Source organism: Hippoglossus stenolepis, chromosome 15 (genome assembly GCF_022539355.2).
Source record: "Hippoglossus stenolepis isolate QCI-W04-F060 chromosome 15, HSTE1.2, whole genome shotgun sequence".
Classification (NCBI taxonomy): domain Eukaryota; kingdom Metazoa; phylum Chordata; class Actinopteri; order Pleuronectiformes; family Pleuronectidae; genus Hippoglossus; species Hippoglossus stenolepis.
The window spans coordinates 11,656,199-11,673,534 of NC_061497.1; the positions used below are offsets into that span (position 1 = coordinate 11,656,199).

At 40.5% G+C, this 17,336-nt stretch overlaps 2 protein-coding genes across 2 annotated transcripts; one reads left to right on the plus strand and one right to left on the minus strand.

Annotated features, from left to right (window-relative positions):
• Positions 1-586: 586 nt before the first annotated feature.
• Positions 587-4,450, minus strand: LOC118122470 (HERV-H LTR-associating protein 2). Its single transcript, XM_035179187.2, has 4 exons — positions 4,260-4,450; positions 2,565-2,882; positions 1,020-1,295; positions 587-924 (listed from the first exon to the last, which is right to left on the minus strand). Exons 1-4 carry the CDS (start codon positions 4,384-4,386, stop codon positions 587-589), a joined length of 1,059 nt encoding a protein of 352 aa, XP_035035078.2. The 5' UTR covers positions 4,387-4,450.
• A 2,118-nt stretch (positions 4,451-6,568) lies between these two features.
• gabrr3a (gamma-aminobutyric acid type A receptor subunit rho3a) lies at positions 6,569-16,842 on the plus strand. The gene is made up of 9 exons (XM_035179517.2): positions 6,569-7,144; positions 7,737-7,849; positions 10,484-10,551; positions 10,646-10,869; positions 11,529-11,611; positions 12,768-12,905; positions 14,424-14,576; positions 15,848-16,041; positions 16,181-16,842. The coding sequence occupies exons 1-9, from the start codon at positions 7,002-7,004 to the stop codon at positions 16,481-16,483; spliced, it is 1,419 nt and encodes a 472-aa protein (XP_035035408.1). The 5' UTR covers positions 6,569-7,001; the 3' UTR covers positions 16,484-16,842.
• The last annotated feature ends 494 nt before the right edge of the window (positions 16,843-17,336 follow it).

A 17,336-nucleotide genomic window follows, 5' to 3' on the forward strand; every position in this document is an offset into this window, starting at 1 on the left:
TTTCGCTGCAGTAACATAACCAATTCAAATGTTTATGAGTCTTACTTCAAAAGATACACAATTCTCTCTTGGATAACACCACGTCCTTTCCTCCTGAATCAGCATATTTGTCACTAATGCATGTTTTGATGCACATCTGGATCCAGACGCAGATCCAGACACTGTCTCACTAACATGTAAACACATTTTGTACCATTAAAAAAATGCTAACTGATTATAGAGCAGCTTTTGGCAGATGTGGGGATTTGTGCTCGCCAAATGCTTTCTAATTCATATTACCATAAAATAACAGCAGGCTCTGAACCGCGGGATTATGTCTCTCGGCTGCAACCCGTACATGACACTTCTACATGCTCTGCAAAGGTTTGAACACCTCACACAGAGTATCTCACATACCTCTTTGCCTGACACACTGAGGGAGGGCCACGATGATGGTGAACAACACAAAGGCTGCAGAAGCTGCAGTGCTCCACCACGACCTCTGCACTCGCTGCTCATCCACACCTGCAGAGTAAACAATGCACCACTTCTATTTTACTTCCTGCATCGGTTTATTGAGACTACACCTCCCCAGAAACAGAACAATTTAATACTCACTTATTGGAGCGACAGTGATGTTTACTCTGGTCTGAACCACGTGTCTGCTCTGCAGGCCGGAGAAGGTGCAGGTGTAAGTCCCGGAGTGTTCCTCGCTGTCTGGCTTGTGCAGCAGAAGAGATCCGTCCCCCAGCAGAAGCAGGTCCTGGTCCAGGTCAGCTTGGCCCTCCCACTGGTTCACGGTGTTTCTGGTTCTGCCGTCATATCTCAAGATAACGGCGGGCTCGGTGAACACGGCGAAGGTCCAGGTGAGGGAGAAATTCTGGAGAGTGTGTGGAGCCACGCATGGGATGGACAGTGCATGACCTTCTTCCTGTGTCATGTCCTCTGAAAGATAGTTCACACACATACACATTCATATTGCTTTTTGTCAGAAATTATCTTCTTTATGAAAACTTTATAACTCTACAATCTTAATGCACCTTGGTTTTTCCGAGACGCAGTCCACACCTGGGTCTTGTCCGCCGATGTGAACGTGCAGAAGTAGGTGTGGTTGGAGTGATTACCCAGAATCCTCAGGCTGCTCTCCACTGTGAACAGGCCCTTGTGGTCAGTGGTTTTAATGGTTGAATTTCCCAGAGCTCCCTGGGCAGAAGCGGGGTCCGTGGCCCACGTCACCTGAGGCACGGGGTATATGTTATGAGAGGAGCAGGTGACCACCTCATCAGTCATCTCCATCATCACCGACTGGATGAGGGCTGAGAGGAAACACAGACAAGACCGAGCAGTTAATGAGCATATGATAAACTGTGTGGCACTTCTGTGACACTGGCATCTCATAAACGAGGAGCCAGAAGCAGTTTGGGTGAAGTGGGATTTGAACATCAGTGATACCACATGTACCCGGTCAGTACCCTGTGAGCTCCAGTCTGCTCGTTCTCAGTAGCAGTGCTGCCCTTTGGCACCATAGCTCGTTCAAATCTCCCGCAGATGGAGCTTTTCTGCTGCACTAATACCCCGGCCCACTGGCTACACTGTGGTTTTATAGGCCAGAGAGCTAGCATGAGCTAAGCTAGCATATCCAGAGACCTCTTATCAGCACGTGATTGATGAAATAAGATTTCAAAATTTCAGAACTGGACTTTTCGACTTTGCAGTACAGACGTTTCTGTGCGTAGTACCTCACACTGTCCTCGGTTATTTGACATTTTTTGTGTGGGAGGTTTTGGCGTCTGTCTCCTCTAGGGATTTGCTAGAAATTCTGCCAAAATACAAATCTCGTATTTAATGAATCAGTGGTCTTTTGGTTGAGATTCTCGTTCCCCTCCTCATGTCAGAGCATCTCATTAATAGACAAAATTTCCCTCCTGTCCTTAGAAATACCTGCAGGTTGTATGGAAGACCATCAGTGAAAGATAAACTTGATTATAAAGAAAACACTTAAGCTAATAATAAATTTAAAAGTCAAAGAGTTAATGTGTCATTACGGGACATTAAAACATCATAGTTATGAGAAAATACATGGAGGCAGCCATGTTTCTTGTAGTAGATGTAGGTAAAATGTATCTTAATCTTATCATTTTGATTTATCTTGAAATCGGTTTCCATACAGTTGCAATAAAACAAAATCACTGGAATCACTGCTTCAGTGCCTGTTTTCACAAAGACTGAGCATAACCTTCAGAAAATTTGAAGGCAGTAACTGGAAACAGAACCTATAGCAAATACATTTATATATTACATGAAAAATAAAGCATTAACAGTTTAGGTGTTTGCTGTTTGCATGTCTAATTCTTTGCTATTAAAACACAAACAAAGCCAGTCTGCTTTCTGGGCAGGAGTGGAAAAAAAAGAGAGTGCCACTTGTTCCACCCTGTAGTTACGACCTTGACGATAATTTATGAATGGAGACACTTCTACTACTCACAGCTTAATCGTAGCAGAATTAACCAATTATAGACCAGAGAAGAAAAGCTTGAAGCAAAAAAAAGTATTTTCTAATATACTGACTGTAACATTTTACTGACCTTTGACCTCCAGGTTGATAAAGATCTCCTGGTTTCCCTTCCGTGTGCTCGTGTAACATTTGTACCTGCCCCTGTCTTGAACTTTGACCCTCCTGAGCAGCAGGGAGGCATTGCCATGAGGGATGTGCGAGTTGAACAAGCAGGTCCTTCCGCTGAAGTGTTTGTTCTGGAGTCCAAACTGGTCCTTGTTGTAGTAGTAGCTGTGCACGGGGATTTGCTGCTTGTACCAATGGATCACCACGGTGCTGGTGGGTTGGAAGCTGCAGGGCAGGATGCAGTCGTCTTGGATGAGACAGGTGACGTTGGTATCCGGTATAACTTTGAAACGGTAAAACAACCATCAAGATGACTACATTTTTATTTTATTTATCATCATACACTAGCAATTCAGATTTTTCAAATTAAAGTAATATGCATCTAAACACCCAGTTTCATTTCTTTTCCAACTTTTCAGCCACATTAGTGCTGTTTCCTTTAGGCTTGATGAAACTTTAATAGTACAAACCAAACTTGAATACGACCCTAATAAAAATGCAAAGCTCTGATTAACAAGTTCAACTGATTCATTGTCTCTTAAACATCGCAGCTGTTTGTTTTGCTAAAATAAAGTTGCTGTTGTTTTTTCAAAAGAGTCACACTTCACCCCTGCTGAATACTTCCCCCAGATGTGCTCAGCTTTCACAGCTGAGGACGCAGCGCAGCTGTGTTTGTCCTCATGTGGAAATATGAAGGAAAACCAATGTTGTTTGTGACAGCTCTCAAAAGACTGCTCAAAGAAACATGCCATCATATGAGCTACTGAGCTGTTAACACATTTTCAAATGAAATGGGAAAGATTTGATGAATTCTCTTGTTTTGCAAAATGCTCAGTGGATGAATGAAACTATAAAAGCGGAAGGGACAAAGAGTTACTTATTCTTATCTACTGTTTTGCTATTGCACTGTTGCCCGTTCTGGCTTCTCCTTACAAGCATGCGCAAGCAGATAGATTATCATCAGTATATTGATAGTTCCACAGTTCTGTGTTCTCTACCATGAAATACTGTCTTTAAACATATTCTCAAGGTACTATACATAATTTACCAAATCTAAGATGGCGCTCAGAGAGCGCATACCTCCATCAAGGACCAACTGGCCCCTAAAGAAACCACATTTAAATTCACTAGATCCAGATGTTTATTTGGATCTGCACCACATTGCACACACTCATAAATACAAGCCCCTTAAACGTGGCTGTTTTTTCAAATCAAGATCCATGAATTCAAAATCAATGAAAATGTTCAAAAAACACAACATTAAAGAAAGTGAAAAATAATTCTCGGATCTCTGCCAAACGGGTTCTTCCCTGACACAAACTGCATCCTTCCACCAAGTTTCATGATGATCTGTCCTGTAATTGTTGCATAATCCTGCTAGCAAACAAACAGACTAACAAACTTTCAGATGAGAACATGCCAATGAGCTACTTCTCTACAAGCTGCATTTTGGACGAGACAAAACTTCAATCACTCTCAGGTCTTCAGGTGTTGAAAAGTTGAAATGACCGATGATCCTCCTGTGAATCGATATCACATCACAGCCAATTTACCACATCAAATCAACCTACTATTAGAGGATAAGTCATGAATCTCAACTTGAGTCAGAACAAGCTGCTCATGTGTAAACAAGAGGAGAAGAGGTCATGTGATACGATACCTTTTGAGTCTGTCAATAACAATTTCTCCAAGAAAATCAGAAGCACAGTCATGAGTCCATGTGAGTCTGCCATGTCAGACGGCCTCTGCTCTGAGGTGTTGCTCCTGTAGCCGTACTTGGCACGCATGTGTGTGAAAGTACACGGCTGTGCAGTGAGCTGTGTCTGTGCGATTCCACTTTACATCCTTCCTCACACTAATGAAACACTGACTAATTAACCAGGCGGGTGAACGTTTAACCGCACTGCTTCTGTGTGCTCCATCACACTCACACTCACACTCACACTCTCACACACACTCTCACACACACTCTCTCACTCTCACTCTAACACACACACACACCAGACCTGAACTAAAACCGTACGTTTGTTTATATATATTCACAAAATTAGTATAGACATATTGACTGATTTTGTTTTGAAAGGACAAAGGCTCAAACTAATCACACCCACAAAATGGCAAATGAAACAGATCAAAACCTGAAATTAATTCCAGAAAACAAAACAAAATACCTCATTGAGATTCTTATCCTCTTTTAAATCTCTCTTAAAGACACATTTTCTATAAAAGTGCTTTCTCGGGAGTTGGAGTCTGAATTGTGAACTTTTTAAAACTTCTCAGCCTTTTACTGCACAAAGTTCTTTTTTAAAATTTTTTATCCTGGCTGTGATTCTACTGACTAGTTTAATCATTTTTAGTTCTACATTTAATCATGTCTCATTTTATTTAGCTTTTTTTTACCCTTTTTTAAATCTTATTTTACCGTTATACTTCTGCGATAATCTTTTCTAATGTTGTGTGATCTTCAGACTGCTTTTAATTGTTTCCTGTCGTTTGCATTAAGTTCTTAATTTATAACATGTAAAGTCACTTTGTTTTGAAACATTAACATATCTTTAAATAAAGTTGATTATTATCATTATCTGCTCCAGCTCCCAAAGGATACGCCCTGTATAGGATGGATGGATGGAGAGATAAATGAAGAGATTAAAGGAGAAATAAATTATGCATCATTATAATCATTGTTATTTTAATTATTTGTCTGAAAATTAGGCCTTTGTCTCATTCTAATGCATTCAAGTGATAATCCTGTACACCCTGAATAGAGTTCTTTTATTATCTGCACTTTTTCTAAATAATCAGCTTTTATCAAATTCTACAAGTATTTCTCTTGTAATTAATATCACACTTTAAAAAAAAGCCATTTTGAAAAACATGATTACCTTCCATTCATTTTATTTAAGTTGTTACAAGTTGCCATAAATATGGAATGTAAATCATCCGTCTGTGATAATGCTCTTATTTTTTTACATTTTGGCCAAAACAGAAGATGCCCTCTACATGACCTGTAGAGGGCACCGATGAGATGTCCCTTGTGCATGTGAATAGCTGCCTGCTGTCCAGCAGCTGCGGGGTCACATGTATGAGCGAACCAAGGGCCACGTGCATGATTCTTTAAGATGCCATTGCTCATGTCTGCCCTCAATCAACTTAAATCCCAGATTAAAGGGATGGTGCTACTGGAGCGGAGTCATTCTGCTCAGGCTCTGATTTTATTATTGATACTGAACAAGTTTACTCTCCCGTGTGAGAGGTTTTCAATCTTTCCTTGATTAAATACGGCTTCATTAAATACGCCTGTTTTTATAAAGCTTTTCTTTATTTCCTTTATTAGTCCCACAATGGGGAATTTTTTACTACACTCATGTCTAATGTGCAGTAATGTGCAAATTTCCCTGACATTTTTTTGCTTGTATAACCGTCATTAGCATTTGAAGCGGATTGCATTTCAATTCAACAAATTACTTTTATGTTGTCCTTTATGCAGAGGATCCTGTGGTTTTAACCAAGATCTAAACCCCAAAGCTGAAAAACAAAAGGGTTTTGAGGGTTAAACCAAAGGAAGGTGCAGTTCTGGGACTTCATGTTGTGAATAATGTTGTTAGGGATTGGACCATAGGTACATTTGCAAAAACGCTAACCCCATGTTCCTGTGTTCTTATATTTGATGAGTTTAAACCAGTTCAAATCCTCAAGCTGGGAGTCATATCCTCTGCTATGAATGACATCTGCTCGCTCGGGGGCCATAAGTGCAACGCTTGCAGATGTGGCCCAGACATATGCTTGCATCTGTTTCTTCTGGATGGGAACATTAGCATCCTCCCACCACTGCAGTGTGCAACTCCACGGAAAATCCTGTAATGTGTAAAAGTAGGCTACAGGCTTTTTATTTTTATCTGGCCAGAACGATGATGAAACTGCTGGTTGTATTACCCCCCGCCCCCTCTCCCCGCCCCTCTGCCGCCGCCAGTTTGTAGGTTACTGAAAGATTTCACCAACCACAGATAAGAAGATTAGGGAGGAATTAATGGTATTCCTTTGTCATTATAGGAATAAATTGATATTTGGTTTTAAATCAGGGGTTGGGGGAGTCGGAGGAACATGTTGTGTCAGGAGACGTAAGCAGAGGGATGGCACAGTGACAAGCAAACTTAGCCAGGGGGATGCCGGTGCACTGGAGCTAAGCGCTGGATATCTCGACCGATGTATCATGTTACAGGAGATGAGAGCGCGGGATAATGCAGAAGTAGCTGGGTGTGTGTGTGGCGGGGCGGAATGAGTGCTGCTGGGACATGGACGTACAAGTAGGGGACGGGGGCAGCTGTGGCATTCCCTGGGTCAGACGCTGACGCAGTGGGAGGAACGTGCGGGTTCCTCTCGTCTTTCCAGCCCCAGCTTAACCATGAGAGTGGCCCTCCTGGGCCTCAGACTGATGTGCTTGGCCTGGTTGTGGCCCATCACCCAGCTCCACGGCAGCCACTTCCCGAACAAGAGGAGACACAAGGATGTGTACGTCGGAGAGAACACCAAACAGAAGCATGGAGGGTGAGCACAAGTTGGACTTGTTGCTTTGATGAGTTGATTTTTGCTGTTAAAAATTGTCCCTTTGATGTCTGGCATCCATTTTATGTGATGATATTCAACTGAATGGAAATATGGTTGTGTAATATGGTTGAGTTTTTCGTTTGACGTCATAGAGATTTGAGATAGGAGCAGGTTATAAAATCTTTTGAGGTGAGAGATAAAGAAGATATGACTCGATGATGTAATGTTGATGTTGTTTAATGAAAAGAAAAATATTTAGATCATTTATAAAGCTCGATTTTGGTTCACATTACTCACTTTGTGATGACACTAAGGACAGATGAGCCTCTTGGTGAAACAAACAAAAGATGCAATTTATGAGATGGATACAAGACAGACCCGTCGGTATCTTAAAATCTGTGTCGATTCACCGAAACTAAAAGAACTCTCATCAGATGGAGGACTTTGGATTTAATCATCGTGATAAAAGTCCAATTAACCCTCACTAACACCCTCGACCAGATGTCAGCTCTGTTTCAAGTATGCGTTAGAGAGAGAAAGCTGGAGATGGAGATTTTAACGCAAGCTGTTCTCTGTTGTCTTTGCTCGTCAGGCGGGTGGATCCTAAGATGAAAAAGCTGGACAGCACCAAGTCTCTGCTTATTAAATCTGAGCAGCTGCTTCGGATTGAAGACCATGACTTTGCAATGCGGCCGGGCTTCGGAGGTAAGACACGAAGATATCCATCTTTTTTAAAAATCTACTTTGTTTCACTCTTCATAATTTTTTCTTGTTATTTTTAATAACCATGTGCCTTCCTGGCAACTCAGTTAGGTCAATATAGGTTACTGTGCTGTCTTTGGTAATACGCCTCCAAAAAAACCCCAGTGACCTAGATTGTCTGCAGTGTGAGACAATGACTGCAGACAGTAGGACAGATAAAATAATCTCAACTGCGAACATAATTCTGCGGAGGGGAAAAAGAAAAAGCCGGACATCAGAGGACATTCAGAAAACTGTTGTCAGAGCTTTTCTTTGCCAAAATCTACAAATTCATAGGTTTAAAATTTTAATTTCCAAAGCTGCAACTGTAGAATATGTATATCACAAGCTTGGTATGGATGACCAAATTTTTGAAAACAGAGCAAATACAAAAACTATTGCACAAAACATGTTTACATTGTTGCAGGCTTCCTGTTTGGCTGTGGCGCATCTTATCTCTTTATTATCTCCGCCAAGGAGGTTTCTTTGCTGTTTGTCTGTGAACAGGATTACACACCAACTACTTAACCAATTTTGTTGAAATTTGGTGGAAGGGTAGAGTAAGGACCAAGGAAGAAGCCATTGACTTGTGGGGCAGATCTAGACAAAGGAGCAAATCCAGGAATAGTTTAGGTTGTTTTAAGACATTTTCACCAATTTCCCAGGAGAATAATTCATGGATCATCAATCAGGCATATTTAGGGGAATGAGATCTATGAGTGTGTGCAGCTTGATTGAATTTAAGGGAATGCTGGGCCTTGACCGAGGTACAGTATGCGCTCTATTGAGTGTCATTGAAGTTTAATTTGCAAACAATAAAGTTCATGTGAATGTGCTTTATTTTATGTCTTGTGTACTGGTACAATGTTGTAAATAATTTGTTTAGATTTTAGAGAATAAAAGAACAATATAGAAAAATAATAGAAACAATGCAGTTGACGTTGCCATCCACTCATTTTGTAGGCTTGTGATTCTGCCAACATCTGAGTCACTGTTTGAGTTGTATCAGCTGTGAATGAAATATGAATATTATTGAACAGTAGGTTGGACAGTATTGTACTGGTAATGGTAGTTGAACCATTTCCTCAACATTGCTTTACAGCCTTTGACGTTTTGCATCAGACTTTTTTTTCCACTGCACATGCTTCTTGTTGCTTCAGGTGAGTTTTATGCCCAGATGAAAAAATGACGAGGACTTTTTGTCCAGGACCCTAGCTGCCCTATATAATCCCTCCCACCTCACTAACCTATTCTAATCGTAGACTGATGGTTTTGAGAGCTTACCTTCATTAGATAATGGCAATGGGTTGTTTTTAGTTCACATACATTAACAGTAGTGGACAATGACATAAGGTAGAAAGCATTCAATACGTTCCTGGATAAACGGGGGCATTGGTTCTTCTGCAAAAATGAAGTTAAATCACTGCGTTGTTTCATAATCTGCAGGAAGAACTTTATCTTTATCATGAGTGACAAATAATTGTTTTAATATTTTTTACAGAGACCCCCTAGAATTCAGCTTTTGAGGATTTTCCGAGGGTCTCAAGTGTCAATCAGACCCCCTGTATTTCAGTATTTGGCACCCAGGTTGTGGTGCAGGTTGAACCTTTTTGTTGAAAGGCCTCAGTGAAGGGCTGATGCTTCAGTTTCTGACAACAAAACCACAAATGGCAAGAAAAACCCTGACTTGGATCCGGGCTCTGACCTCTTCTGTGATGAGTTTGCATGTTTAACCAGTATTTGTGTGGTTTACTTCAGGTCACATGACCAAAATATTTCAACTGACAGGATGGTTGGCATCAATGTTTGTCTTGGTGTGTTTCACAGAACCTAAATTAATAAATTAATTAGTGCTTTTTTAATCTACATAAGATGTTGACTACATAACACATGGGATATTATATCCATGTAGGTCACTGTAGTGCGCCCGTTATTCCCACAGCAGGCCAGATTTCATAAATAGCACAAAATCAGCTTTGGATATCTTGTCTCTCTGCAAATGTCTAGTTTTGAAAGGATCATATTTTTTGTATGCGTATATTGTTACAAAATTGTAGCTGTGCCCTTAAGTTAGCTGTAACACAAATGTTGATGCTGTTTAGACTGGGGTAATGGTGCCCTTGAACCTCTTGTGGACAAAATGAGTATAACAACAACAAACATTTAAAAAACTAAAAATTATCACTGCAAAGACTTGTTTCACTTGTTCTTAAGACATAAACACTGGAAAGAAAACAATGTATCAAGTAGTTTCTTTAGTCTCTTGCCTCTCAAGTATTTTGTAGCATCTTTTTTGTGCTTCCTGTTTGAGCAGGAGACTTGACGTTGCTGTGCATCCATTACTTCTGAGTAAATCTCTTTTAAAGTATTTATTCAGGGATGATATTATCACGATTCTGAGCCGAGTCATGTTCATGAACCGGTATGATGTCAGGGTCATCGCTCTCATCCAACCTTTAGTCTGTCATCTGTACACTGTGGTTCATGTCATCTTACTCAGTCGTGGGATTTACATGCATATAATCTCTGGTAGATTCTCGGAGGATGTGATCTAACTTCTGCTTAAAGCTGATCCATTAAACGTTTGACCCTCTGCAGGTTCAGCTATACCTGTCGGCATCGACGTCCAGGTAGAGAGCATTGACAGCATATCGGAAGTAAACATGGTACGTGCCTCTAGTATTTGACAACATACAGTATCTAATTTTCTCTGTTGGGCTTGATCAACTGTTTTTGTTTTCATTTATTTTCTATTTCCAGGACTTTACTATGACTTTGTACTTGAGGCATTATTGGCAGGACGATCGGCTGGCCTTTCCTTCCAGCAGCAACAAGAGTCGTACCTTCGATGCACGTCTTGTGAAGAAAATTTGGGTTCCTGACGTTTTCTTTGTTCACTCTAAACGCTCGTTCATCCACGATACAACCATGGAGAATATCATGCTGAGGGTTTTTCCTGACGGCAACATCCTCTACAGTGTCAGGTGAGAAAAAACCTTTTCATTCATTGCTCATGAAAAGAGATTACGATAAAGCAGGAACAATTAAAGTCAGACCATATGATCTGGATGAATGGCTGCCACTATTACAAAATAAGTTCTCCACACATTCCTTTTTTTCAATTTCAAATGGCTTTATGCTTGGCTGAGGGGGAAAAATTGATGCTACAGAGGTGCAATAGAAACAGCAGACAGAAGTGGATGGAACAACACCCTTGTTGCATTCAGCTTTCTACTTTCAAAGGTGACGTAGTCCTGCTTTAAGCTTAAACATCGTTATAAATTTTATTAAGTGAGTAATAATGTAAACAAAATGACCCACTGGAAGCTCCCAGCCGGGTTGAGAGATTAGAGCCTGAAAGGAATATGAAGAGCTTTCAGACCACAGTCACAATATCCATTTCAACCACAGATGCCCACAATATGGCGTCATCCCTAACAGCTCTCTATGACCACAGGCCCCGTCAGGCACTGAACGAACTGATCAGCTCACAAATCAGTCCAGTTTTGTTTTATACCACATTTGACATCCTACTAGTTTACTGGTTAAGTCTATGCATCTAAACTCTGAAAGTCATCCATCAGTGCAAATATAACATTTTCTCTGATTATGCGTGTTTCTTTAACTCTGAGCTGTGTTTCAGGATCACTGTGACGGCACTTTGCTCGATGGACTTCAGTAGTTTCCCCCTGGACACACAGAATTGCTCTCTGGAGCTGGAGAGCTGTGAGTATCAAACTGCAGCAGGGGCACTGCTGCTCAGAACATATTCAGTGTTATGCCTGCAGGAATAGAATTAGTGCATTAAACCTGAACAAAAATCTACTTTAAATAATTGGCTTACTTGATGTATTTTACTTTAATACAATTTTCTAATTTAAAGGTGTTGGCTAAATAAAGCTTTGAGCCTGTTAAATATTTAAACAATATCTTTATACCGTAACTCTGTATCTTTATACTTACGCACAAACACAGATTGTCTTTGTTTACATGGACAGCAATAGTCCGCTATTAATCTGAATAAGACAATAGTCTGAATAAGACTCTGCCATGTAAACAGCATTTTCTGATCACCTTAACCTGAATTAGGTCATACACAGAAAAAGGAATATTAAGACAAGCCGAATTAAGACATTTGTAGTATTCTGATCTTAGTCGCATTATGCAAAGATAATCATATTATATCGTCCTAATACACTTCACAACTCATGTAAACATCCATTCACCCATTATGTATATCACTTGTCCTTTGATGGTCTCCAGAGGCGGGGTACACCATGAACAGGTTGCCAGGGTGTCACATGGCCAACACAGAGACAACCAACCTTTTACACTTACATTCACACCTACATCCAATTTAGACTCTCCAAACAGTGAGGTGACAGAACTAGCCAATGTGCTTCCCTCATGTAAACATCAACATCGAGAGTATGTCTAATGTTGCTTTCCATGTAAACATAGCCATTGCGTATTACAGCTCACGGTGCATTAGTATACTCCATAGCCACACAGTAACCCTCACTGTCTTCTTTGTACATGGAATAAACAAGTCATAATCCTCAATCAGGTCAATCTCTGTGCATTGAATATACGTCGGTCTCTTTGATGCAGATTTAAGAGGGATTATTGAAGATGCTCATGACTGACGATAGAGTCAGGATTGCTTTATAGCATTTGTGGGGGTTCTTTTGTCTTTCTGCTTCTTTCTCTTCATCTCTCTCTCTGTCTCACATTATGAACCACATAAATCACGGATCTCATCTCAGAGGAGAGTCGGTAGTGTTCAATTTCCGCTCACTCTCCTCTCCTCTGAGAAAAACATCCTCTTCTAAGAGAGGCAACATGTGAAGGTGACACACCCTCCTTATCTCCTCTCTTGAAGATGCTTACAATGAGAACGACCTCATGCTCTACTGGAAGAACGGGAACGATTCATTAAGGACTGAAGAGATCGTGCTCTCTCAGTTTTTTGTTGAAGACTTCCAGCCTTCCTTTGGGCTTGCCTTCTACAGCAGTACTGGTATGTGGGGTTGGAGCCACGGGGGCCCTCTGAGTTGTGCGTGGGTTTTGCGGACAACCAGAGGGCTCCTGTTTCTTATCTTATCACTCACGACACACAATAAAACACTAGCGTTTCTCTATAAAAGAAAAGGTTCATCCACATACACTCTGAATGACTCTATTCTGTTAAAAAGTCGGGTTAGGATTAGGATGTAGGTCTAAACATCCTGAACTTTCACTTTGAGAAGCGGTTTGCCATTTTGGGAAATACGCTTATTTACTTTCTTGCTGAAAGTTGAGTGAGGAAATAATACAATGTTCATAACACCCTCGTCAATATGAAGCTCCAGCCAACAGTTAGTTAGCTTAGTTTAGCATAGCATAGAAAGTAGATAATCTTTATAAACAGATTCCGCATGTGAATCTGCAGAATCTATAGGTGAGGGATAAGGTTTGGGGGCCGGAAGCCTTTTGGTTTCCATGTTAGAGTTTGACCAATCCCGTTTGAGCAGGCATTGGTTGCAAAAGAGACAGAACACACTGACTGAAATACATCAGCTATCTGCTTTTTAATTAATGGAGAAACATTTGACTTATGCCAAAAAAAATGGAAGGACTGTAAACAGTGTACAGCTAACAGAAGCCTGAGTCTTGGCCCAGATACCATTGTCTCCACCAGAAGCCCCAAAATATTGTCCTTTTCACCCAAAGGCCAATTCGTTATCAGACAATAGCTGACAGGCTCCGAGATGGGACAGTTGAAGCTGGGGAAAAAAACGTTCCTGGTTTTGTCTGAAGCCTAGTTCCCTGTGTTCTACTCATAATGCTAAGCTAAGTTCATCCACTGCACCTGGTCAAGACATATTCTAACACATAACCTCCCGTAAAAAGTTTAATTAGCTATAGCACTGAACAAAACAACTCGTTTGTTTGCTTAACACGTACTGGTAGTTGGATTTGTTACTTTCCGGCAGAGCCAAGCTAGCTGTTTTTATGCTAAGCTAAGCTTTGCGGCGGTAGGCAGTGTGACTCTCAGCAAGAAAGCAAATCTGCAGAGTTCCCAAAACACTGAACTTATTCTTTAAATGCTTTGTAGAAGACTGAAGTGTTGATTCACTGAGATGTAACGACATGTTCAAATTTAAAATATCACTATTTGAAATTTCGAGATCATAATTAACACAGTGGTCAGATGCCTTTTCATTTGCAGTATTAAAAAGTAATATGTCGGTTTTAGTTTCAGGGTTGTATGACTGACGGCAAAACCCAGCCTGCCGCTGCCACTGTCACATTGTCAGTGTGCGAAAAACAGACAGAAAGGGGCCAGGGAGATTTTCTTCTCAGTGGGAAATAATCTTGCGAGGACCAGTTATATAACAACAGCTCTAGCTAGAACTGCCCAGGAAGTAATTTATTTTACATCTAAGTTGTTGTTTCTTGCTGTAGGTCCATCTTGTACTTGATTCACACTTTTCTTGTTGTCATTGAACCTTGCTGCTCCCCACTGCCAGTTTCTGTGTATTTATCTCTTTTTCAGGTTGGTACAATCGGCTCTACATAAACTTCATTCTCAGGAGGCATATCTTCTTCTTCATGCTTCAGACGTACTTCCCCACCATGCTGATGGTGATGCTGTCCTGGGTGTCCTTCTGGATAGACAGGAGGGCGGTACCTGCTCGTGTCTCTCTTGGTACTGAGAACACGTGTCAACACATACATCAACATGTTAATTGAACATTCGGCCTCTTACAAAAGACACACATTTCATAATATACGCGATTGATGAACAAAATAGGCCCCGTTCAGACACGTCCTGAGAGATCCAATCACAAGTGGACAGTGTTCAGTTCATCTGTTCACAACTGGCACAAATGTGTCCTGAATGTGTGTTCTGTGACCACTTGTGATTGGAACTAATATCTGCAAGTAAACATGTACGCCATTTCTGTTTGCGAAGACCAAATTATGTTGTTTTTAGCCAATCTGACTTTACAGATGTGTCTGATGACAATATTTGTGTCAATGCGAGCAAGAGAGAGAAAAAGATTAAGTGGGGTCAGGAGGGGCTGAATGAATGAATGAGCAGCAAGCAGCTGGGCTAAGTAAGATTTTACCCATGGGCATCATTATGTGGTGAACAGGGTTGATATGAGGTCGTTGCCATAAAAAAAAATCAACATATAGACACTGAGAAGAGTCAAAAAAATGTATTAGCTTCATTATGAAACTGTAGCAGGTATTTAAGCTGCGAGCGCAGGGTCGATTTGCTCTGGCTTGTATGCATCGTCGTTATTTTTTATTTCTTCTTCTTCTTCTCTTTGCAGCTTCCCGCCATGCATTGCATCTTTGCTAGCGAAAATGTTTATTTACAAATAGGGCGGGGAAGTGAGATAGTATCATGAGATGCTTGTGGGGCCATATTTTAATGATCAGATCACAAAAACCACATGTTAATACCAGGTGTTTTACGAGGTCTCAGTCCACCTCTCAATGACTGATTGGAGCTCAAGACCCCTCAATGGGCTGCGTTGTACTTAGCACTGACCTCTTGTGATCAGATCACTCAGGACAGATGTTAATACCAGGTCTGAACAGGGTCATATTCACCTCAACAACATTTTTAGTTTTATTTAAGGGGGACATATCAACATTTCAAGAAGTGCGGTTTCTAGAGATATCAACCTTCCCACCTAACTTTGGGCAAAAGAGAAAATAAGCACATTTTCCAAAATGTCATAGTTGTTATAGTAACATTTGGTTACTCAACAGTAATGTTTGTGGATAATGGTTTGCTGTTTTGGAGTGAGAATCAGACACAAAATTATTATCCCAAAATATTAATTGGAATACATTTTGTTATAATATTTACTGTATTTGGTGATGTTTTCATGATTCAGCGAATTTGACCAACTCTTCACCAGTACCCTATTGAATGGAGATGTTTCTGATGTTTGGTTCCAGGCATCACCACAGTTCTGACCATGTCCACCATCATCACTGGTGTCTCAGCCTCTATGCCACAGGTGTCTTACGTCAAAGCCGTGGACATCTACTTGTGGGCAAGCTTCCTGTTCGTCTTCCTGTCCGTCATCGAGTACGCTGCCGTCAACTATTTCACAACAGTCGAGGAGATGAAGAAGCTCAGACGGGCAAAGGTCATTCACATTTAGTTTAATTGTGGCCTCGAATGGCTTCTTATATAACATGTGACTTCTGACTCACAGAAAATAATTCCCTATCTGGAGCTCTCTGTCCTCAAAGCCTAACACCCCTCTCCTCCCCCTGTCCCTGCAGATGCCCTCATCTTTCAACGCCACACAGGCTATGGCGTTTGACGGCTGTTTCCATGACAACGACATTGACCTGACTCCTTTCTCGGAGGTGTCCAGCACACCGAACACGGAGAGGAACACCCAGGCACGAAACTCCGCCGTCTCTGCGCCAACGGAGGGCACCAGGCTACGCCGCAAGCACCCTTTACTACAAAATCTCAGCTTCATAATGAGCAACAGCTACATGATCGACTCTTACTCCAGAGTCATATTTCCCCTGGCTTACCTGCTCTTCAACATCATTTACTGGAGTCTATATGCATAGAGCATTAACTATGCAGAATAAACACTTTCACTTTTTTTCAGCATTATACAGTAAAAACACCAACAGGCTGCAATAAACAATATATATATATATACAATAACTTGTTCTGCTGTGGGATACGACCTCTTGCATGATGTCTTCAGTTGTAGCTTGGGGATACTCCGAGGTCGGCTGTTGCTTTATTTTTGCTGATTTATTTATTTATTTATTTATTTATGTGTTTTTAGCATGCCTGTTTTATATGAGATAAAGTTTTAATCATACAAATATATTTACATTTTTAGGGATTTATTTTATTGTGGGATTAGACACAAAATATCAAACTGTATATTTACAGTACAACTTCTTGAATAATAAACTTATGCTCTTAAAGCTGTGTAAAGCTTGATTTTTTTATTTAGGAGAGGCGGCGCGTTGAAGTATCATCACTGAGATTTAAATGAGCAGATTTAATCCTGAGGCTACTTTTTATCTGCAGTCAGCTGTGAGTTGATGTTACACTTGAAAAGAAACAAGCCAGGAAATAAAAGTAAAAACATTAAAGCACATATGTAATGTGTACATTATATAATACAGCGTTTCTGCAGGTTTTTTAAGATCATAATCAATTTAATTTAAAGCCTATCATTTTTTTTCAGCTTTTGTAATATAAAACAGCATTTGCAGCTGAGAGTGAGCCTAAAAACAGCCAGAAAATAATGATACTCACAGTATGATGATGATAAGACAGCTACTAAAATAAACAACTCCTGACACTTACAAGAAGTCATGTGAAGAAATAAAAACACTTTCAGGGCTTGTTGTCCATGTTGGATTAAAGCTGAGGATTAAAAGTTCATCACTTTCATTGGAA

Bases quoted from the DNA above. Each gene is read 5' to 3' on its own strand.
- gabrr3a (XM_035179517.2), top strand. From the start codon at position 7,002: ATGAGAGTGGCCCTCCTGGGCCTCAGACTGATGTGCTTGGCCTGGTTG. The intron at 11,612-12,767 runs GTGAGTATCAAA...CCTCTCTTGAAG, and splicing joins CTCTCTGGAGCTGGAGAGCT to ATGCTTACAATGAGAACGAC. The intron at 12,906-14,423 runs GTATGTGGGGTT...TCTCTTTTTCAG, and splicing joins TGCCTTCTACAGCAGTACTG to GTTGGTACAATCGGCTCTAC.
- LOC118122470 (XM_035179187.2), bottom strand. From the start codon at position 4,386: ATGCGTGCCAAGTACGGCTACAGGAGCAACACCTCAGAGCAGAGGCCG. The intron at 2,883-4,259 runs GTATCGTATCAC...ACCGTTTCAAAG, and splicing joins GTTATTGACAGACTCAAAAG to TTATACCGGATACCAACGTC. The intron at 1,296-2,564 runs GTCAGTAAAATG...GTTTCCTCTCAG, and splicing joins TATCAACCTGGAGGTCAAAG to CCCTCATCCAGTCGGTGATG.